The sequence below is a fragment of the Siniperca chuatsi genome, linkage group LG20, assembly GCF_020085105.1.
Source record: "Siniperca chuatsi isolate FFG_IHB_CAS linkage group LG20, ASM2008510v1, whole genome shotgun sequence".
In the NCBI taxonomy this organism is placed as follows: domain Eukaryota; kingdom Metazoa; phylum Chordata; class Actinopteri; order Centrarchiformes; family Sinipercidae; genus Siniperca; species Siniperca chuatsi.
In genome coordinates this window covers 9,232,840-9,256,596 of record NC_058061.1, presented here as the reverse complement: position 1 = coordinate 9,256,596, position 23,757 = coordinate 9,232,840, and the positions used below count along the sequence as shown (strand labels likewise).

Sequence of the window (23,757 nt, the reverse complement as noted above, 5' to 3'; positions counted from 1 at the left end):
TCTACACAGTATAGCTCTTGAGTCCAGGACCATGCATTTGTTAATAGCTTGACTCAACAGTAATGAGCAATTTTACACAGTGAGCTCAAATGTGTGAAGCAAACAAGACAGCAGCTGCACTCTGTGTTTGTTACTGAGAAGATCTAATAATAGGTGCTCTATGCAGAAAACCTAATGTAGTCAACACATGAACAATGAACAGTTTTATTCTAATAATGTGAAATGCCCAAATTAAAGCAGAATGTGATTGTTATGATAGCAGCCATTATCAGTGTTGATGTTTCTTCATTCTGCCTCCCAACCAAAAACAATAACTCAAGATTGAAACTTTTTCATCAAGCAAGTCTCCTTTGCAACTAATTTGATCACCTGATGTACCCACATCGCACTTTGAGCTTGAAAGGAGATAAGTAAGTCAATGTGCAACGTTACACAGTTCTGTATGTAAACAACTCATTTTCAAATTCAATTCAAAACCTGGAAAATCAAACTAGAAAAGGTGAGCGTATATGAATGAAATGGAGTTTAACAGCGTGACGGAGGCTTTGATGTATAAACTGCTATGAATTTCAAAATGTGTCAAGCATCACGGGTGATTAATGACTGCACACTAACACTTCCTTTTTGTAATTTTGCAATGCACACCTATCACAGCCTTCTAACTGCATCACGAATACATGATTCAATTGTTGAAATGACTTTAGCAATATCATGAAAGGGAGAAAATGGGAAATTGTAGCAGCTATAGCTGCAAATCTGTCAAGCATATTTAAAGGTATTGGTAAAAAGATATATAATTTGATCAAAGGAAGATCTTTCAATGTCAGAAAGGTTTTTTGAACTGTTATATAACGGACTTCACAGATGATGAGGATTTAGATTTTGTTTTTCAGATGCTATGAATCCACAGGCTGTAGAATCAGAAAAGTTGGATTACTGAAAGGTTTATTCTAATATTTTTAATCACCTACATTTACTTAATGCATGCCCACTGTGTGCTGAAACACTGGTATGCATGCTAGACTGAGACGGTTTTGGTGCCAGTCCTATTAACAGATAGTGGATAAGGTGACAAACGGGTCAAAATCATAAAAAGTTGTGTGATTCTTCAAGACCTTTTGCACAACATATCTGTAGTTCCTTTAGAGCACTTCAGCAATTTTGAGTTGCACTTCCATAAAGTTGTGGAACAGACAGATTGAAAAAAGAAATCACAGCAGCAGAGGCCTAGAAATCCTGACTTTTAGTCCAAAGTGTTAGTCATGCTCCAAAAACACTAGATCCTACATTTCCCATAATGCAACCCAATAATGCCTTTTTGTTTGACCCTACCCTGCCTGATAAAAACCAATGTGTTTCAAACTCCATGCCCCTAGTTTGTAATGCAGACATTCTGGTATTTGAAGTCTCCAAGCCCACGTTGAAATAACCCTGATGACATCACGATGACCTCCCGAGTAGTCCCATGACTAAACTGACTGTGATGTGTAAAATCAGTGGCGTTAGCTGTGGACACATAAAGTGGAGACACAGCTTTGAAGCACAGTGCTGTGTGCAATTTTGGGGATTTCTGATGCAGACTGCAGTGTGTGACCTTGATGTCTTGCTGTAGACATGTTCTATGGCTTCAAGTTTAGTCACTCAGAAATGCTATAATATAAACGATACTCATCTTAACATGGAACATGTCGATTAATTACAGTTTTTTAAATCTTGCTTTTCTTAAGTCTTTTTGAATAGACGATTTCTGAAGGAGGCATGAGATCAAAATAAATGCAAATGATGTTGTTGCATGTATACAGAAGTTTTCTTCAAGTGAAGTAAAGCGATTTGCCTTATGCTGTCATGTTCCAAGATTCTTATTCTGTCTTAAATCCTAAAACAAATAAAACTGTTGTTGTTAAAAGCTTAATTTATTTTAACTTATTGTTCCTATTTAATGATATATTTTAGAAATGAATTTTAAGCCCAAATCATTACTGTAGATGATGATACTATACTTTATTGTGCAGGTATCTTCCCAGCCCAAACCAAAGGACATGAGTTATCTACGATGCAATGAGTCCCATAGTTAATATCTTTACTGGCAGTACTGATGATGGCAATTAGCAGTCATCAAGATGAATAGTCATCTTGTAATTAATTCCTTGAGCATGCCAATTATCCTGTAACACCCACTGACGCCACAGCAATGGTTTGGCAGGCATGCAGCCATATTCAAGGCACTCAGTCTTTACTTTGGAAAAACACAGTCTTGAAAAGAGAAAACTGCACATCACTTAAACATGTTTTCATTTGCTGCTGGAGGGAGTTTGCAGTTCATTTGAACAAATGCCTGTCTTTAAGTGATTGCAGAAACTGAGATAAATAGAGCTCTTTGTGTGAGATTGGCTCATCTTTTATACTACAATGGCTTTCAGCCAGTGAGGGCCAAAAGCTCAAATCAAGATTGACATGTGAAATCCCCACTGCCCAACTTTGGGTCAGATCAAGCTGTTTGCACACTTCCCCAAATCACAGCGATGAAATTTCAGAGCAAGAATTTCCAATTGGGGACCGGTCTGTTTGTACATGCAGTATATGCTGCACATGCTGCTGTCATACAGGCAGGACTGCCTTCACAAATGAACACCCTGAAGTGTAACAGACACAAAAAACACAAAGGAATTTTATTACAGTGGATCCGGACTTTTGCTTTTACTGGATGCATGCATGTGAAGTTAGACATATAGTTCTGCAATAAACTATACTACTACTAAAGTATATTTGATCCATAAAGGAAGCTGTCTTTGCATTGTATAACGGTTCCAGCAGCCTGATATGTGTGAGACACTGAAGACCATCAATCACATGCACCAGGATTTTCAAGAAGATCAGCATCCAAAATCCACACATGTATGAGACAATTTATGTTTGGTGCATAAAGCAAACATAGCTTGCGACCAAATTAATTCCTGCTGTAAAACTGAAGCGTAAAAGTTGTTTAAGAAGCCAGAGGCGAAGCCACTGGTAAGAGCAGTTAGTGTAGTATTCACAGTAACTCTATACAGCAATAAAACACGTGTTGATCTACTTGTGACCCTGTCTATATTTAAAATCCTCTTGGAATCAGACACATACTGTAAGTCCACAGGCTTTCTATGCTATGATTTATTCATTTTATAATGTTTATGTACTGTAAGCTCTAAACTGCTTTCAAACAAAGAGCTTTTGGTCCTTTTTTAATTGATACACAGTGAATTCTTGATGAAAGACTTTGAGCACCGAAGCAACAATCTAAACAGAAGTGGTGTCCTGTAAATTTGAAATATTAAAGCGAGACCAGGTTACTTTTGTTGAACAGTGGCCTCTGTGGCCACAAATGGCAATTGCAAGATAGTAACACATTGAATTTTGCATCTGGAAAACTTTTTTGGCATATGCACCTAGTGAACAACTTTCATTTGAATGAATCTGTATCCATCTTGGAAGAGTTTTCAGTTCATAAGACATGTGTGAATGGGACCACAAGCAGGAAATGACAAACATGTCTCGTGGTGAGGTACGGTGTGCATACTTCTCATTTTATTTCTGTGATTTGACCATTAAAATGTTTATCTGTGACATTCTACAAAATAGTGTAACAGTAGCGTACATAGAGAAGAGTCATAAAGTCAAGAAACTAACATCATTGTCAGGTGCATACTGATATGTATCTAGAGTTTAAAAACATTAGCTAACATTAGCCACCTTGCTACTTGTCATACCACACCAAGTAAGGCTGTAACAGCAAATCTCCTCAGTGTATTTAATTAGCAACATTTTAATTATTTATTATGAGTTCAGCTTTTAATTTGTAAAAAGAAGATTGTGTTATTTCTTCTTTCAAAATGTACATAGTCTCGCTTTAAAAGAAAAATCATTTAACAACTCACTGTGAGAGACTCCATCCTGAATCATCACCTGCACATCAACCCATTATACATTTTTTTCAACAGCTCAATCTTTCATCTAGCATTTTATCAAACTCAGCCTGTGCAGCTTGACTGTGCACATGTTACAAACTGTGATATCTGAGCAGAAACATCTTATTTCAACACATTTCTGTTATGTCTGATGGGAACAATGAGCTGAATAAGCTGCTGAAACATCTGCTGAATCAAACTTTGAAAATCCCTGCTGGTCTTAGACCCCGTTTAATGAATTCCCTATTGTTTTGGTATGTGTGGATGTGGCAGGCACTGAGGTTCTGCTACATCTCCAACAATGGCCGAATAATTCAAATTTGGAGGTGCAGCAATTTCTAAAGTTGAGTAATGGAGCTCTTGATGTATAGAACGTGTATAATTTATACATTGTCGAAGCTCTCAAAGTGTGACCCTGATAAATCAGCTGCTACCAGGAGACAGTGAAACAAATTTGTAAAACAGATTGCTGTTGAGTCACACTTTCTGCCGTGAAAACATGATTTTGGGAGCCTGAGCCTTCCAGATTTTGACTGTGTGGGCTTCTTTGTGCCAGGCATGTCGCATGGAGTTCCCATTTTCCAACATACAAGAATATCCAACTTTCTGCTCCCATTCCCAAGTGCCAAATTAAAAATGGCAGCCTTTCTGTCTGTCTTGCTAAGTTCCTTAAAATAGCTTCAACATAAACACGTAAATTCACAGTTGACCACCACAACCACTTTTAACCTCCCAGCATTATTAAATACAGCTTCCCGTTATGCTAGAAATGCCTGACATTGTGTAAATAAGTCTAATAAGAGCAATATCAGCATGTTCAGAGCTGTGGAAAGTCTGAGGTCAAAGCACATGTGCTTTGCCCCGAATCCCACTTTCAGTCGAGTGAGTTTAATCTGTCATCAACATGACAGGAAGGCTACTGGGGCATCCTGGCTTCAGTTTAGCAAATATACTGTGATCCATGGAAACCAAACACAATGCTTCATAGGCAAGAGAGGACATCAGGGCCTCTGTGGCTCGACTCCACTTCTGAGAGCATCATCTTATATTGCCAGTCTTTTTCTCTCAGGGAAAATATTCTCTCTGAAAACTCTTACCCTTTCCAAAATATTTGTCATCTCTGAGAGAGTTTGTTTCTTTTTTCCCATCTGAATGGCTCCTGTGAAAGCGGATAAATGATCCCTGCACATTGGAGGGAAGATTAATTTTTATGAGCTCATGAATTTCCCATTGAAAGTGAGAGTGACATCGATTGTTCACTCACCCTCTTTAATTGAGTTGTATTGTCCTTCTCTTTCTGATATGCTGTTTGGGGTTTTCAGGGTGCTCTTCTTGTTCTTCTCAGCCTTTTTGTTGGCTGTTTTCACTAAAGAAGAAAATGACATTAATACAGAAACGAAAATAAAACTTTTTAATTTTTAAAAGGGGCTTTGACAGGTCGAATCATCTTTAAAACTGCTGATTCATTGTTGTTAACATAGAAAGGGAAAAGCAATAGTGTTGACACAGATAAAAAAAAACGTCGGTTGGATTCAGTCCTACACATATGGATAGATTCAGGATTGGGGACTGAACCAAGAGACAATCTCTGGGCACAGAATTTGAAAACTTTTAACCCTTGTGCACCACATTCAATTACAGTATGTCTCCCACTCACAGTAGTTAAGCCACTGCTGTTTTTTCAATTTGCACTCTTATTTAAGGTATTTAATACAGTAATAGCATGTATAAGATAGCTGCCTCAAGGTTCAAATCAGTCATGGAAATACCCTGTATAAGAGGCAGGATGGGGGCAGGGAGTCACATTGCAGCAACTGAAGATGGAAGTGAGGCGTGTGCTTTTTATTTGACCGAGTGTCAGGTCAGGATAGGCCCCACGTGATAACAATCCAACTCACATCTGAAAGTCTTTATCCTCGTCTTATTCAGGTTAAATCCTCAACAATGCTCCAAGCTGCATATGTGGTTCAGCGTAACGGATATAGAAGGCTCTGAGATATGATCACTTAGACATTGCTGAGGTACAGGAAATACTCATGGCGATTTCAGGATTGATCAACGTAGTAATAACACAACAAAAACAACAAGTAAATGTCTTAAGTAAAACACCTTTAAGAAACAAAATGCACTCAAACATCAAAGTTTCAGAGTTTTAAATTATGGGTGTGTATACCAGTCATTGCTAAAAAAAATTCAACATTTGAGATACAAGGTTTTCACCCTAAATTCACTAAACATGTTCACTTTTGGAATGAACGAAAATCTCAAATATTGAAGATTCAAGTTTAACCATAAAAAAACATGAAAAAATTAAGATTTTGGAGTGAAATGATAAAAATCCCCAATTTAGAGATACAAGGTTTTTCATATTGTATATATCTTGCTTTTCCATGTTTTGGACCACTAAACCCACCATTTATGCTTTCAGATCAGTTGAAGGTCTACATGCTACTCTACAGGTTGAGAGAGTTCTACAGCCTCTCGCCCTATCTAAAACATTTTAGACAATGTCAAAAACTAATTGCGTCATCAATGAGCTTAACAAAATCTCCAAAATGGAAACATTCAAGAACCAAACAGCACCTTGAAACTGTACATACAGCTGCATTAATTGAAATTTGGTTTTTAGTTTTCTTAGTTTTTTATTAATTCATGTATTTATTTATTTGCCACTTCTGGGCAGCAGAAGGGGCTGTAAACATTGCATTGTCACATTATCACTTTTTACGTTTTGTTACGACAAACATGTTAGCAAGCAATTGCCTATTTCTGTCCAGCAGACACAGAGCACCATGAGCATTAATTTGCTGTCTACTTTTTGTACTACCATCAACTAACGCGCTGTCCTTGCAATCAGTATTCACGGGCCTATAAAAACAACAGTTTATCTTGTTAAAATGATGCTGTGTGATTGAGATAAAACAAACAACTCTCATCAAAGGAAAGCAGTGACTTTTGTATATTTCACTGTTATCATATTTCTCCTCTAGTCCCACCTTGCAGCAGGTATCCCTGCTGAGACACGTGAAGCCAGATGCCTGAAACATGAGGTCACTGTCGACACAGCTGCTCTAAATTATCTGCCACCAACCAACCAAAAACCTCACGCCTGTTACTGTTCTCCAATCACCTGGCAGGATCTCAAACATACCTACAAACCTGCTACTGCATGTGTTGAGAGTCCCATACAGAGAGCTTTGAGCTGTACATTTCTGTATGAACAGGACAACACTGCTTTTGGGAAAACATGTTCTGGCTCCTACATGTAATGCAGTCCTGATCTCTGCCGTGCGTGAGGCTGTTAATCCTGCTGTTGTGCAGAGGCCACACAGAAACATGGCCGTGATCTATGTGTACGGGGGAGTGAGGAGGAGGCATACCTGTGGAGGTCATTGTTGTTTTTTCTCTGCACATCCATCACCATGTGAATCAAATTCAGCTGCTCCTCTGAAGTCCCTCAAATTTTCTGTCTGTACTTAGCAAACAACATGACTGTCTGGGGCACGTTAGCTGACTTTGAGAAAAAGCAATTCAACAGTAACTTTCTAAATGCTAGCTTGCAACTTCCATCTTTGATCTTTCAGCTTTGAGTTGTACTACAAATTTCACTTGAAAATCATCATCTGATACAAAAAGCCACAGAACCAGGTGTTATTTTTCATGAATTTTTGTTTTACGGTTTAATTCCAAAGCATATCCTTACTTTTTCTATACATACAACGCTGTCATGTTTATTTTATTGAAAAAATATTCAAAAAAGCTCATATGATTAGCCATACACTGTCATCTAGTGGCAACACTGACTCATACAAGTTACTTACAAAGTTTCAGCAGAACTTTTCTGTTTTCTAGCTTAGATGTTGCAGCCACACAAACCTCTACTGATAAGATGATTTTGTGAAAGATTTCTAGAGCAAGAATAAAGTTTTACTACTGTATACACAAGAGAGCTTGGATTGTAAGAAAAGCACCACTTTCTCAAGTTGTCCTTCTAAGAGATAGCAGTGCTTTTACCTGATTTTGCATCAGCTGTGGTTTTAACCGCTTGCCTGCTGCTGTCTGCCTTTCCCTTGGGCACTTTCTTGGCAGGGTTTTGGCTGGGGCGCTCGCGGCTGTCAGGTATCGAGGCCACAGGCTTCTCCAGCATTTGCACCTGGTTGTACTGATCTCTTGTCAGCAGCTCCTGCATGTAGTAATCCTCATCCTCACCGGCAGAGCCATGGCTGAGGTCTGCAAGCCCCACGAGGAGTCCCAGCAGAACCAGGGGGGTTAGGAGTCTGAGGCACTGTCTTGTCATGACCCGGGGGATTATCTCCAGCTGAGAGTCCCGATGCCGTCTCCAGAGGAGCCTGCTGCTGCCAGGCTATGTCCCATCAACTGCTCCCCTTCCTCTTCCTTCCCACTCCAACACGGGGAGTTCACAAAGTTCTCAGAGCGCTCCAAGTCACTGACGAAAGCAGCAGAGCCAGAGGGTCCATGGACGCCTCAGCCTGGGAAAAATGCAGTGAGGGAGGGAGAAACACAGAGAGCAGGAGATGAGTTAGAGGAGAGGGAAGAGGCAGGGAGACAGACAGTACAGTTCTCTCCTTTAGATGCTGGCAGGTGACTCAAAAAGAAACCGTTTTTCTTTCTCTCTTTTAGATTCAAACCAGCCCAGGCTGCTGACACATTGCAGAGGCATTTTATTGGTGTGGGTAGAAGTGAAATAGGGATAGAATACTCTCTGGGAAACATACATTGACACATTCAGGATCTGCTTTCATCTCCATCTCCTCCCACTCTGTCTGGGGCAGGCGCAGCTTTAACCAGAGGAAAGTTTCTTCCTGCCTGTGGGGGAATCAACTCGGGGACTGAAACAGCTCTTAAGCAGTTTGCAATTCTGTGTGTCCAAAGCAGAAGCAGAGGCGAGTTTCCTGACCCATGTAGGGGCATTCGCAGACAAACAGTAGCAGTCGTCTGCTCTTTTCAGTTTGAACAGTAAATGTACAGCTGTTAGAATTAGTAAAAGTGCACTCATCAAGTTGAATGTCAGCTAACACCACTCGATATCCCTTTACTGGGAAAGATAATTAACTTGTTGCTCCTCTTCATGCTGCCTCATTTGCTGTTCTTGTTTCAGCCAAGACCTGTTTGGACTCTGCAGTAATTTACACATTAACATTCGGCTGATATTTAACTGAATAAACTCTCCGTGGAGCATCCAGGCATGTTCCAACGCAGGGATGGAGCGATACCCTGTGTGTCACAGCTCATCACCATCAGCGCTGTCTGTTCCTCATGAAGCTCTTTCTCTCCATTTCTCTCTCTCTCTCTCTCTCACACACACACACACGAACACGACTACAGCTGCTGATGGAGCCTTACTTCCACAAGAAGACATAACAAATCCCAAAGCCAGCAATCAAACTGACACACTCTTGATTAAAACCATATTTTGTCAGCTACAAAGATTTATCTTTAAGTTAAATTGTAAAAAAAAAAAAAAAAAAAAAAGATAAAAGTTTCATCACAAGGATCCCAACGTGTTATCTCTGGCATTTAAGAAGCATTTGGAGTTATTGCTAAGCAGAGAAATGTCTAGGATTTCATGGAGCATTCGCATAACTAATAAGCACAGCATGTGACATTTCATCAACCTGAGGCAAGACAAACTAAGGCAAAGATAATAATCCCTTAACAAGCCCAGGGCCCCACCTGGACACTGCCCAATTTAAAAGCACTGGTTCATTACACATTATTGATGTGAATAGACATTGCATTCAGAAAAGTCAAAAAAGACTGTATGGAAATCAGACTTTACACCTGAGTCTGAGTGGTTAAAGGAGGCTGATGCTGCAGGCTAATCACAGAAGAACAGGATCTGGAGTGGGTGGACAGCTTGAGGCTGGAAGACTCCATGCTCAGCTGGCACAGTCTTTCGCCAGCTAGGCAGGCATTCGCTGTTCGCCCACTCCTCATCTAGACTACACCCATCCTAAACTGTCTAGGAGGAAGAAGGAGGGAGGAAACGGAAAGAGGGATGAGACGCAGAAGGCAGCCAAGAGAAGCTGTAGCATTTTACCTTAAAGGCTTTGAGACACAAACTATCCTCCCTGCCTCCACACCTTAAAACAACCGTTACTCTGAGAGTGTCAGGTTTCTCTGAATGCATGACTACACTGTAGCTGCGATGCCTCTGGAGACACATCTAAATTACAGGAGCGATTACTTTAAAGGATTTCTAAAACAGCACATGAACACAAGCATCTTTCTGTCTGTTCACCACCATTTAAATATGGTAATGTGACAGATTTGGCTGTGTTTGCAATTTAGTTGTGGCTAAAAGGACTCCGATCACGGGGACTGAATGAGTTCTGTGATGCAGTTAATTTCTAGGAAGTGCTGTTTGACTAGGATCTTAACTCTTATTCTCAAAGTTCTGTTGTCCAATTATGTTTTCACCATTTACAAAATCTAGCGAATATACATCCATACATTTCTTTCCTGCCTTCAGTTTAAAATGCTTCTGCAACCAGAACCCTATTAGCATCTTTACACTGGTTACCAGTGCATTTTAGAGTGGATTTTTAAAACCTTTCTGAGATCCTTGGGCAAGGCCCTTCTGGCAATTCCAATAAGTCCTTTTGATTGTTTTTCATTGCTTTCCAAAATATGACCATTCAAAACATGATTCACAAGAGAACTCAGCCTAGTATCCCTAGGAATAAAGTCCATATTGGATGATTGCGCATTGGATGTTAATTCCGAATTACAGGAAGTAGGCTGCCTCGTTACATAAGGGGCACACTCCTGCAGTGTGGAGGTTGGGGTGGATGGGCATGTAGTTCATCTGGCTTATGCATTGACTTTCATGCAGGAGCCCAGAGTTTGCATCCCATGAAAGATCTGTAAATAACATTTGCCTTTTGATGAACCATAATCACAATCTTTCCTTTACTAAGTGTTTTAGTTACCTAACACAACCATACCCTAACCATAATGGTTGCCAGGTATTGCAGAAGGAAAGAATTTTTAAAATGTTGGCACTGGACCTAAAAATATTTTGTAATTGAACATAATACAATGGATTATTTTGACAATGTCAATACTGGATAATTCTGCAGAATCATCCAGTACTGACGTTGTCATCTGGTGAGAGGGTTGAAAGTTTATGGTCGTGGTTTAAGAGAGACCAACATGACCAAAGTCAGATGAACCACCCACCAGCCAACCACCCACCCTTAGAGGTTTTGCAGCAGTATAAACTGTAAACTGTATAAACTTTAAAAAAGTTTTAGTTTTTTTACAGACTTGCTTTTACCTTGGAATATTCCTTTTCTTGCTTTTATTTTATATTCTTATATTCTTGTGGTTGTTTCCCTTGTTTGCTTTGAACAACCTTTTTGATAAATTATCCATAAATAAATTAGCATTATTGTTGTTGTCAAAATCAGTTAAAACCCTGTCCTGCTTATATCAAAGAGAAACCCTATGGCTGCTATAGTCTGAAACAGGCAGATCAAACAGCCGCTTATCATGCTGTGGAGCAGAGCAGCTTGAGGCAAGGATGTTGTGACAATAGCTGTCTTTCTCAGTGAAGAACACCCAAGGTGGGAGAGTGATGGCTCCTGCTTCTCTCCATAATCTCTTAGGAGGGGGAAAATCCCCGGCTGAATTCTCATTAATTGGACGTCAGAGTGACAGGTTAGAGGATCAGTGGCAAATACCTCCCTGCTGCTGCTTTGGTACCTTGTAACTGATGAAAAACGGAGACTGGCTTGAGATAGACAGTCTGAGGGTGGAAAGAATAATGTGTAATGTTATTGTACTGTCCAGCAATAAATGGCAAAGCTACGTTTTCCCTGACAAAGAACATGTAGTTAGTAACAATTCTCTTTGATTTTTGCACGAGGGGAGAATCTGATTAATGTGTGTAATTTCACACATTATGTACACACACAGACAAATATGTATGCCTCAAACACATTTCGTGATCATCCATCAAATACAACCTTGAGTGTGTCAAACTGGCTTGTGGCCAATATTTCTAATGAATTCTGATGTTAAGAGTTCATTGAGGACAAACAGGTACACCCCTGGTTGACAGGGACAAACCCGCCTTGTCTTATTTATTTATTCACACGTCGACCGAAATGTAATGTGACACATTTATGGATCCAAAACGTGGCATATTACAACCTTGGATTTATTACTTTAAAGCATGTCCATTTCATTATGGATGAACTCCTGGCGTTATTGATATTCGGACAGGCAGGGAAACTAAATCTGCAAGCTAAATCCTGGTTCACTTTAAACTGAAAGACAAACATGCTGAATTTCCCCACAAGGATGACATTGGTGCTGTCCATGTTTGAATTTAATGTTGGTGCTATGTAAATTTGCAATGTTATTTATTTTTTAACACATTAAAAAATAAATCTATTTCTGCATAGATCTGTTTGTGTAGACTTCCAAACCTGTCTCATTTGTAGCTGTGAACATTTCTGATCACTGCATGATCAGAGAAGAAGGTAAAAGGCTGGTGTTGGATCTTAGCAATATTTCTCCTGTGTCCATGGAAACAGTAAAAACCTGGCGATGGTCAATTTGCTAGACCGGCACACATGCAGAGCAGTATGCTTTAAGTCTTGAGGTCTGTGTCAGCTTCTGTTTTCCTGGTTTCCTTTTTGTAACTCAGCAATCCCAACCTGTTTTGCCAGTCAAGTGAAAGATGCAAGCCATTTTTTATTGGCATGATTACAGTGAAGATATCAAACGCTGTAACTTGATTTAAGTAGTAGGCTCACACCATATATCAGTCAGGTGGTTATATTTCTATCATGGTATATCATGGTATCATGGTATCTAAAGCTCAAGCAGATTTAAGATGTTTTGCAAATATAGGTCAAGATCAGACATTAAACTTTTCTCTCTCTCTCTCTCTCTCTCTTTCTCTTCCTCTCAGCTCTATAGAGCATTTCAACATCTTTTAAAGGTCCAGTATGTAACATTTAGGAGGAGCTATTGGCAGAAATGGAATATAATATTTATGAGTATGTTTTCATTAGTGTATAATCGCCTGAAAATAAGAAACATTGTGTTTTCATTACTTTAGAATGAGCCATTTTTATCTACAGAGGGTGCAGGTCCCCTTCCATGGAGGTCGTCATGTTGCACCACCATGTTTCTACAGTAGCCCAGACCGAACAAACCAATCATTGGCTCTAGATACGCCTTTCGTGTTTTTTGCGAGTTTCGCATCCACCGTAGTTTCTCCTCGTCACTTGAAAGGGCAGGGTGAGGTGAGTGGTATTCAAATGGTTGCAAACTGCAATTTCACCACTAGATGCCACTAAATCCTACATCCTGGACCTTTAAGTCATTGTTTTTGGTGTAACGGTCCGCAACTTTACAGTTTTGAATTACTATCATACACCCTCTCACCACTCTCATCAGACATAGCAGGCATCTGTTTTCAGTAACAAATGTCTAAAAACCCACTGTATGCTACCCAGTATAAAATGGCAGACAAAGTTAGTGACTAGCTGGTGAACATAGTGGAGCATTTAGCAGGTAAAGAGCCAGATGTATATCCCTCAGGATACAGCGGAGAGCAAAACAGAGCAAAAAGCAGAGTGAATATTGGATTTGCATTCTCCAGGTGGCAAAAAATGACTCCAAATGAATGCTAATGTTGATATATGCTAGATGCTTAAATTAGCTACAGTTTACTAACAAGTTTGCCACATCAAATTAAAAAGGGGATAATGAAGTATGTCAGTGTTGTGTTTACAGCTTGTTTCTGCTGCCCCCTAGTGGCCAACAAATAATTAAAGGCAGGTTTTTTGTCTAAAGATTACAGACTTTAAGTCAATAATCTGTACAAGTTACTTTTTCTAAATTTTGAAAGCAAATGTTTTCCCTGGTATGTGAATAATAACTTGTCAAAGTGCTCAGTAAACGGTTTATTCAGGTTAATTGAGACAAAAAGTACTTTGGACATCTGTCTTTTACACTGGCTACAACCTACTTTTATGGTTTTCTACTTTCTGCATCAGCTCTGTCCAATTATAACTGTATTTTATGATCCCTGCAGAAACTATTACATTTGTTATAGTCCCACAATTTTGGACAATCTATTGTTGTTTGTAGTTTGGAGAGGTTGCTGAGAATGTCTCCCCTATGGAGACCTTCGGGTGATGAAAAAGCTCTTTATCTATTTATCACACACTTAGACATCAAGCTGCTCTGTAACAATGTCAGTTTTACTACTCGGTGGCCTGGATCCCAGTGCGTTTCAGCAAAGCCGCCCTCAGTTTCCTCCCTGAAAACGCTCCCTTCCTGAACACCTGTGTATCCAATTATTTGTCCACATACACAGAGGCTGGGATAAGTTCCAGCTGGATGTGACTGAAACAGGCCAGATGTTTGCATCTAATAACAGTGACAGTTTTTAATTTGAATGATAATTGAATGAAAGATAATCCTGATGGAAGCATGAATTTGCATATGAGCACAAACTAATGTAATAAAAGTTGATGCAACATTGAGCTGTTGTGTGTTCTGTATTGCCAAGTAAGTTGTTTTTTAATTCTAGAAATCATTACCTAGGACTTTGTTGACACACTGATGACAAAATGAAAAGTTTTCAATCTCTGAAACATCAAGGACGTCTTCAATACATCATCAAGGATTTGATAATATAGCTGTATTCAGGATATTGACAGTAAAAGTAAAGCAGCGGTGCACGTTCTACAGGCACCCTGAAGGACATCTGGCAGTTTAGCTGCTGCAAGGAGATGGTCCGCCTAGGCACAGATGTAACCACATTAGCATTCTGTACTGTCCCTGTTGGGAAATGCTTGGCTGGAGTCTGAGGTGAGAGCTAATGCAGAGCAATGACCCAGAATCCACTGAACCTTGTTGAACAATGACACAATTCCAAGGGCACAAGAAGCCTGGGATGACAGAAAAAACAAAGAAACATCTGGTTTTACACATCCTCCATTGTTAATGGTCTGATAAAAATAGCTGAATTGATAAATTCAGCCATATGGAGATTTGCCAACACTAAACAGAACCATTAGGACCAACAATTAGGGTGCAAACATTCATGAAAATAAGTACTTGAGGTTTAGAACATTTCTAAAGATTTTGGCTTCCCATGACTTGGGAGGCATAGCCTACCAAAAAAGAAATGTTCAAGTTGTCAAAGAGCCTAGGCAACAATCTTTACAAGAGCAAGGAAAATGCTCACTGCAGAAAACATGAAAATAACTGCAAGCTGTTTGACAATGCCATCACAATAGCATCTTAGCTTAGCTTAGTAGACTGTGTGAAGAAATAAGCAGGGCAATCAGTAATCACTAGCCTTGCCAGTGACCATTTCAATTTCTACAGTATGTGTCCAAAAGAGATAAAAACTGCATAGCACTGTATATCACAAACAGATGTTTTGGGCTGAACCCTTAATATCCCACAAATGTTAGGAAGGAGAAATGAACAGGACTTGCAGGACTCTTCCGTTTAATATCCTCAGCTTACTTTTGGATTACTGTGTGTAATATAAAAGAAAATAATCACTATGTTACTTATTTTCTCCAACAAATCTCACCCAATCGAGACTACAGTTTTCATAAAGATCTGTTTGTTTCCTGCATTCCTCGCTCATGCCATCATCAGTGGGCATGACTGGGCCTCACACAGCCCCTTCAAATATAACATGGCAGGCTATCAGAGCACTCAATCAGCATGATGGATCGCAAATGTTTGTTGCATAAACTTGTTTATCCAGACTTTCTCTCTTGTTATCGCAAGAAACTCTCCATTAATCATTGACAGCAGTGAGACACAAAGCTGTGATTCACAACAGGATTTTTCATTTTCATTCAGCTCGTTTGAAAGGACCATGGGAGAGTTACGAGCAGGAGATGTAATGATCGTCACTTTGTTGGTGGTCTTGACAGTACTTTCTACCCTGACTGGGATGGTCAAAGGTCTTAAACTTGGTACATAACTTAAGAGACCAGCAACAAACATCCCTCACATTAAGAAGTCCCACACCACAATGGAATTGCATCAAAGTTTAATCTGACAGAGGGCTAAAGTACAATGAGAAGGAAGAGCAGAGGAGTTAAGAGAGACTTGATGAGGAGTGAAAAGAAAAGTGGTGGGAAAGACATTGGAGAGAGAGGCCTCTCTGCTAAAGCCCTGATTCAAAGCTTATCCAATCTGACAGAGGAGAAATGGACTTGGGGACAAAGTGTCTCCCAGCCCATCCAACATCCTGTTGTGAATCCCATAAATGTGACCTGAAACCCCCTGCCTCCATGTTACAGGTTCAGGGACTCCATCGTCATGCTGCAGGCATCTTTCCTCTTCTTCAGAAAGGAGGTGGCAGTAGCTTACAGCAGGTTTTCTAATGCTCACATCACGGATGCCATTAGATCAATAACTCCTGTTTAGAATTATATTGTATCTCTATCTATACTGAAATTCTGAGACTCACTGGAGTTGCTTCATGGACTCATGATGGTTCCTGAACCATCATTTAGGAACCCTTTGGTCTTGAAATGAGCAAACCCTGATTTTCTATCCCAAGGATAAGGTTGCCGTTATATCATATGCAGCCTTTTATCAACAAATCCCATGAAAAGACCGAAACCAACTATGCTTTCGTCTTTCAAAACTTCTCCACTTCCCTACCCCATCCGTGGCACTCATCCCCACTGGTTCCTAAAGAGGACGTAAATCTTTAAAAACCTGTCAAAAATATACTGTATAGTTTCATTTAAACCAAAGGCTAAGTAATTTCCTAAAACAGGTAACTGGGCACTGTAATTTCTAATAATTATTACTCAAACACGTGTAAATAGTGCATTTGTTGGAGACTATTAGTGTGTATTTAAGGCACTAGGAAGATGCATGTGGTATTGACTCAAGATAAACAGTGCCCATGTTAATTGTAAAGAAGGAAAATATCACAGTGCAATAATGTGGCTCATGTTTTAAATGTTTTCTGGACAGTGGAGGTTGATGGCACACAGGAATAAGCTATGTTAATAGGATCAATTCATTGTTGGTTTTGGTCTTTTCATGGGATTTTTTTGATAATAAGTAAAATACAGAATATCACCATATGCACCCTTTAAGAAACGCATATATACTGTAGGCCTATCTCTACTACTCTAAATAATCCATAGTGGACACTTTTCATTGCACAGAGGAATAAGCTATATCTGGTTTCGCTACACAGGCTATAGGATCACTATAGGATCAATTAATTGTTGGTTTATAGGAGCCAGCCTTCTTCTTTAGTAGGCTATTTTACTGAGTCTGACAAAAACTAATCGATTTAAATGCAGTAGCTTATTTAGGCAGACAACTGCATCTTTACATGACAAACTTTTACTGTACTGTGAGGCGGTCTGTTTAAACTGTCAGTGCTCAGGTGTTGCTGTTATCAGCGATTAAGCTCTCTGCACCAAACTCCACTTTAACCTGGAAGCTGATTTTTTTTTTTCTGTCCTGTGACCATGGCAACTCTATTTCCAAAGGATTTATTGTTGCTGAGATGCCCGACACAACACCGGGAATCACTTAAGGGTAAGTTTATGCTGCTAATGCTAACATGGATATATTCACTGGATGTCTAGGCTCTGTTCGGTTGGTGTTTTTGTGCTTGGTTAGCCATATTAGTAAGCGAGGCTGCTAACAACACTGCGGGCTGCTGCATTGCTGCCCCTCACAACTTCTTGTTTGATGTTTATTGTCTACTAGCAGCTAATTCCTGCTTTTATGTTGCTATTTATGTTAAGTATTTTCATTGGTATGCTATTAACTATTAATTATTTAGCCTACTTTTAATGGCTGAACTTGGCTGTTGTTTGGGACATGCATTGTGATGTTTTCATGTTGTTGATTTATGATGATGAATACTGATGTTTGTTGTTGTGGGCTGAATTGGTTTCCCTGTTTGGTTGTTGCCTCGTTTTTTTGGGGGGGGGGGGTGTAATTGAGGGTGATGTGTATTAGCTATAGGGATGTAAACATGATTGTTGTCTTGCACACAGCCCATTTATATAATTATTTCAGTTTTAATATTGACTTAATGGGAAACTAAACGTGGCTTTTTATCACACAGAGGTGTAGATAGTCACAGTGACATTTTCTCCACCCACTTCATCCTCAGCTCAGCATTAGAGAAATATTTCAACTCAAAACAAAGGGTTTAGGTGACAATTTGCTTTCTTATTCATATCAATTAATTTAACCCTAACCCTATTGTGTGGTTTACACTGCTGATACACTCAACAGCATTCAATGCCAACCTTAAGCTCATTGTAACTGATCTGATTTAAATAAGAATAGGTTGGTAATTATCTGTTGCAGAGGTTACATGGTTTAGCATGTTGCTGCATATGAGAGAGATTTATCCATCTCAATTCACTAGATAGTTTACGGCCCACAATGTTTTGTTGGGAAACCGTGACACTGAAGCCAGTACCCAGTCTGCACATTGAATATGTATATTTCTTTCATAGTCTGAGGTGCCCTTTGCTTCGCTATACTGTCCCTGCTGGCTCTTTCGCAAACTCTACTGTACACTGCACCCACTTGCTGCTACTGCTATAGCTTCTGTTGCTCATATAGCATTTCATAAGCTCATAAGCTGAGCTTGGTGTATCCTTGTGGGAAGTGATGAGGTCAGAGCCTAGATGCCAAATATGAACTCTGTATTACCATTATAAATCTGTTGCACGTGAGTTGGGTGAATGAATTATTCTTTTGTCCAACAGACATCTAGAATACTGCCAGCATCTGAAAAAACACAACGTCATTTGCTTATGACAACAAGTTGTATTTTTACGGTACTGAGGTCAAAATTCAGCACAGATGCAACACAAATAAATGTGAAATAGTGGGCTAAATGTGTGTTTTGAAAAGGTCTCTGGAGTTTTCTCAGTGGTAGTAGTTGTCCAGTTTCCTTTGACTCACTGTATTCTGGTACAGCACAGACTAGGATGAAAGAAGCTTTGGTAATATTTGTGAATTCCAAGGAAATTGAAGTTGGTTGGAAGCGCTCATTGAAGCAGAACCTCTTCAGCTAGCCAGATGGACCATCCAACTCCAAACAAAATATGCAAATGATTTGCAGTCACTTTTTTCCCCCAGTCATATTGTCTTGATTTCAGTGAGAAGGAAGTAGTCAAAGCTGCTGGCATTTTGAGATTGTGCTGTGAAAGAGCTGCATTCCCTTTTGAATACCGCAACAAAAAGAATGGGATCTCATGTTGTTCAATAAATCTGTGTGATTGCAGGTTTCCTCTTAATTATGAAAGGAGGTTTTCCAGAGGTATTTGGGTCAGTTTGACTTGAATTGAAGGCTGAGGAGGAAGGCTTAGTGGCTGCCAGAAAAGAGACATGACTACAGACAGGTGATTTTTTTTTCTCTCCATTTTTTTGTTGTAAAATGTTGTTGAGGCACCTTTTTGTGTTTAAAGCACACTAAATCATCTGGATGTTGTTGATGACAACATGATATCAAGTGTTCTGATATTACTGTTGCCATAATTTACTAAGTGTCTTAAGTCCAAGTTGCAGCTGTATATTGATAAGTATTGTCTGCCCTCTGGTGTAGAGAAAGGGTATATTCCAACTTCAGCACATAACAGTGTTTCAATATGTCATACTGTGTTATTTTCTTAACTTAAATTGTTCAGCAATGCGTGACAGTGTTTTTAAACACAATGAATTGCTGTTGATTTGTTCAGGGTTATCTTTTACCCTTGGGTAGCTGTGTCTGTGTTCAAAAGTCTTTGTTTCAATTGCTATGAATTTGCCAGATTTAATATCCTGAAATCCAATCACAAGCATTTTAATTCAGCTTCTTAACTAATTGTTAATAATTCAGTGTTTGTGACAACCTTTCAACAGAAGGAGAGGAAATTCTAATGAAGGCTTGATCAAAATAATTTCATGGCTGCCTTTCAGCTAAATGACTCACTCAGCTTCAGTCAGAGAAAAATATTTGTCATTTAGATGTCCTTTAATCTCCTTTTTAAACTCATTTAATATCCAAATACAGTACATCACTGTCTGACATTTGCATTTTAAGACTATTTATTCCATTGGAAGTCTTTATTTTTATCCTTTGGTCTGCTACTATTAGTATGAACAGCAAGTGTTGGATGGGTGCAATTTTAAAATTCCAACTACATGTGGTTTCCAGTAGAGGGTAGTGTTGTTTCACTTATGCTCTGTTCAAAGGTGATTCCATTCAGTTTGTTCTCACTATATATATATGTAACACTTAGGAGACTCTTTTTCAAGGCACAACGTAAGTCTTTTTATCTGCTTGGATGTATTCCAGCTGTGTTGGACAAAAAGGATGAAGACTATTACAGTAGTTCTAATCTTTTCAGTTCTGTGAGGTGGACTATCTTTTAATTAGTCAAACCAAACTTAAAAAGAAAACACAGGACTCAGAATTCACTATTTAATTTTGTACATCTAGTCACAAAAAAAACAATCAAGACCTGCCAACATTTCTTTATCTCTTGTATTCACTCTCTCTCACTCACACACGCCACAAAATCACCACACTCTCTTGTGCTATTTTCTATCTTTGATTCATATCTGCTTTTATAACTTAAAAAATAATTTAATTTTTTTTTTTAAAATGTTGATTTTCATGGGCACTTGAGAGAGATGAAACTCAAACCAAGGTGCTGGCTGACACATCAGTGGTTTTTTTCTTTACTGAAGTAAATGGGAGGTGGGTTGTTCAGAGTTTAGAGTTGTTCTCCCAGAGGAAGGAGTCATTCCGCAGCACTTTGGCCAATTTCTCGTTGAATGGCATGTAGAAATCCTGCAGGATCTCTTTAGTAATGGGCAGCATGGGTCCCAGGTTTTTGTCAGCTGGCCTCCTGGTGTTTGATGCCGGACTTCTTGTGATCTCTGACTCTCTTTCTTTTGTCAGCGGCCCTGTAAAACACACACAACACTTGTTTCACATCCCTTCTTTCTGGGCCACTTCCTGATTTTGCTGCAGCACTAAAGAAATGGAACAAAATATAGTAGAGGACTCAAAAAAATGTCACTGTGCATCAGCAGTGCTCTGAGCAGAAGATTTGGCACTCTGGGAGGTAATCGCACCTTGGCTGGTGTTGGCAGCTCTTTGAAGAGCTAAGTCTGAGCTTTGGGGCAATTAAACTGTGGGATGAACCAGTGAGACAGAAGTAAGGGGGCTTCCAGACTACAGGGCAAAACTGTATTTGACTGTCGCATATACACACTGGCCTGTTACTTACAGCAATCTACTGTGTACCCCAAGGAAAGGTTAGTACCTTTTTGATAATGAAAGTATGGAAGGTGTAAGAAAGTTCAGAACTGTATCTGAAGGAAATTTGATTTTCTTTTCTAAGCTAGCGGGCTGTTACACAACTTAAGCATTTCAAAATCAACAGAATTTTCCAATGGAATACATGCACTACTCTTTGTTAACATGGTAGACAGTAGCAGAAAACCCTCATTATCTCCCTTGAGTACTTTTAACTCTACATGCAGACATTTGTGGCTGGTTGATGTTTTGACTTTGTTTGCTTTGGCTGATTTTCTGGCTGATACCACATGCTGTTCTGATTTTTTCTTTTTCAATTTTTCAAATCTCTCTCTCTCTCTCTCTCTCTCTCTCTCTCTCTCTCTCACTGTGTGAAACTGTTTGGGACTACACATCAGTTCTGAACAACAAGTGGAGCTTTTCGTACACCAGCATTCTGTATAGGCTTGTGCACCCATTTCAGACTGGTCCATCTCTGCTGCTAATAATCAGTCAGTGATATGCATTTAACATTACATATCCCTACTTGTCTTTAGTGATCCGTTTTTGTATTGTATTGATCAGAGTCCCCAGAGGGAATGATTTAAGACAAGGTCATATGTTGGGATGTGTTGTTTACTCACCCAGGTTAAGGAAATCAAAGACTTTGTGCATTGTGTATTTCCTATTAGAGGCATGGTCTTCCAACCTCAGGACCAGAATCTGTTCCCTGCTGAAGACAGTCAGCCAGTCCATTAAGTACACTATGTACAGGCCAACTTGCAATCTGACCTGAGGACAGAAAACAGGAGAATCAGTGTGAGATAACCAAGCTCTATCCAAGAAACGTCCTCCTCAGCAGAGCGACACAGTGTTACATGCATGGTTAAACATCTTTAAGGTAATGAACAGGGGGAGGGAGGGGAAGACAGAGGGAGGGAATTCCACCAGCTTTCTCTTTCATCTTCCCCATGCATTCGGCAGGGTAATGCTAGGTACCGTGTGGGCATGTGAACATGTGCTGGTATCATGTGGTGTGAGTGGTTGAGAGATCTGAGAAAGATGGAGTTTCCTCTAGAATCAGAAACCTGCATCACCACCTGCCACTGGACCAGATACTCACTTTATACCCCTACATGATGTTGTTATTTTGTTTCAGCCCTTTATTGGGATCCATTAAAAGTTTTTCAAGCAAACATTACAAACATTCGCTGGTTCTAGTTTCTCAAATGTGAGGTGCCATTGCTTTTTTCTGTTTTATATCACTGTAAAATTAATACCTTCGGATTTTGGACTGTTGGTCGGACAGAACATGCAATTTGAAGATGTTAGCTTGGGTTCTGGGAACTTGTGATGGGCATTTTTCAATATTTTTTGACATTTTGTAGATTGAACAAGTACAAAATTCATTAAAAACAATCCCAAAAAATAAATCTCTTTTATGAGATTGCACCAGAGTATTTGGAGGTAGCCTAATTGTTGTTGAAATGGATTTTTAGATTCCCATGTGACAGATCATTGCAGAACAGTAGGCGTAAGCAAAACACCTTGTTACTGTGAAAGGAATTATCTCTGTGTTCTTTTGCCTCTTTAGCAAAACTGAAAGGCCTTTCAGAATAAATGATTACAAGCCAGGCCAGCAACGCTTCCTTTGTTAAATCAATTTGGTACAACAGTGAGGACCAATCGTGTTCTCATGCTGGTGTTTATTCGTCCTTTCTCCCTCGACTCTAATCTGAGCTCTAAAACTTGTATCGAGTAGCCTGAGCATGAGAGACCATTGTAAAGACAGCTGTAATGCTTTTCACATGGTCTAATAATTCTGAGGAGATATTAGTGGATGGACAATTAGGCCAGTGGCAGAAAGTGAGCATGCTCCCAGAGCTCAAAGCATGTCTGTGGCAGTAGGAGAGGCGGACCTCTGAATATAAGGCAGCCTGGAGGGGGAGCCAAAAGAGGACAGGCCAGTCTCCTCCTCCCTCTCTCAGCCAGTCTGCCCCAGGGCACTGTGGGGAAAAGCTGGCCTGGGGCCCAACATTGGGGCCCTGCACTGGCTGACACTAAGACTTGGTCTGTTTTGTGAGTAAGAAGGTTCACACCACTGGTAAACTAGTTTCTAGTACAAAGAGAGGCTCTAGATGCTGCCCTGCTCGGTGGTTCAACAGTGTTGCCAATCCCTTTCATGAATTCTGTCCTGCAAGCTTTAGCATGTGCTAATGAAGTGTGGATTTCACTCAATCTGTCTTTTTCACTCCTTTTCTCTTTCTTTCTTCCCACCAGCTAATACACCGGTCACTAAAGTCCGGTGTTCTGCAGGGTTGCGAGACAAAAGCGGGAGTGAGGGTACACTCACTGGCATGGCATTGTTGACAGTAGTGTTGTACACACAGGAACGCATTGTGTACTCCGCAAGACACCCCTCGAATAACTGCAGCGACTCTGACACCTTCTCATGGAAATCCTCTGCAGACTTATTGACAATGCCAAAGTAGAGGTAGTCAGAGTAGAGCCTGC

At 39.7% G+C, this 23,757-nt stretch overlaps 2 protein-coding genes and 1 long non-coding RNA gene across 4 annotated transcripts in view; 1 reads left to right on the top strand and 2 right to left on the bottom strand.

Moving 5' to 3' along the window:
- The window catches only part of cpxm2 (carboxypeptidase X (M14 family), member 2), a 31,174-nt gene extending 22,536 nt beyond the window's left edge, over window positions 1-8,638 (bottom strand). Inside the window, exons 1-2 of one of the 2 annotated variants that reach the window (XM_044179420.1) lie at window positions 7,959-8,638; window positions 5,209-5,310 (exon numbers count right to left, since the gene is read on the bottom strand). In XM_044179420.1, the coding sequence (XP_044035355.1) occupies window positions 5,209-5,310; window positions 7,959-8,241 (385 nt within the window). In that variant the 5' untranslated portion in view covers window positions 8,242-8,638. The remainder of the gene's footprint in view (window positions 1-5,208; window positions 5,311-7,958) is intronic. The other variant, XM_044179421.1, reaches the window with a different exon arrangement.
- An 8,602-nt stretch (window positions 8,639-17,240) lies between these two features.
- Window positions 17,241-23,656, top strand: LOC122867807. Its single transcript, XR_006375993.1, has 3 exons — window positions 17,241-17,528; window positions 19,244-19,360; window positions 23,524-23,656. It is a non-coding gene; the product is annotated as an uncharacterized LOC122867807 (long non-coding RNA).
- Window positions 20,408-23,757, bottom strand: part of LOC122867805 (carbohydrate sulfotransferase 15-like) — a 33,814-nt gene continuing 30,464 nt past the window's right edge. The window contains exons 6-8 of the mRNA XM_044179046.1: window positions 23,597-23,753; window positions 21,888-22,035; window positions 20,408-20,909 (exon numbers count right to left, since the gene is read on the bottom strand). Coding sequence (XP_044034981.1) covers window positions 20,710-20,909; window positions 21,888-22,035; window positions 23,597-23,753 — 505 coding nt within the window. The 3' untranslated portion in view covers window positions 20,408-20,709. The remainder of the gene's footprint in view (window positions 20,910-21,887; window positions 22,036-23,596; window positions 23,754-23,757) is intronic.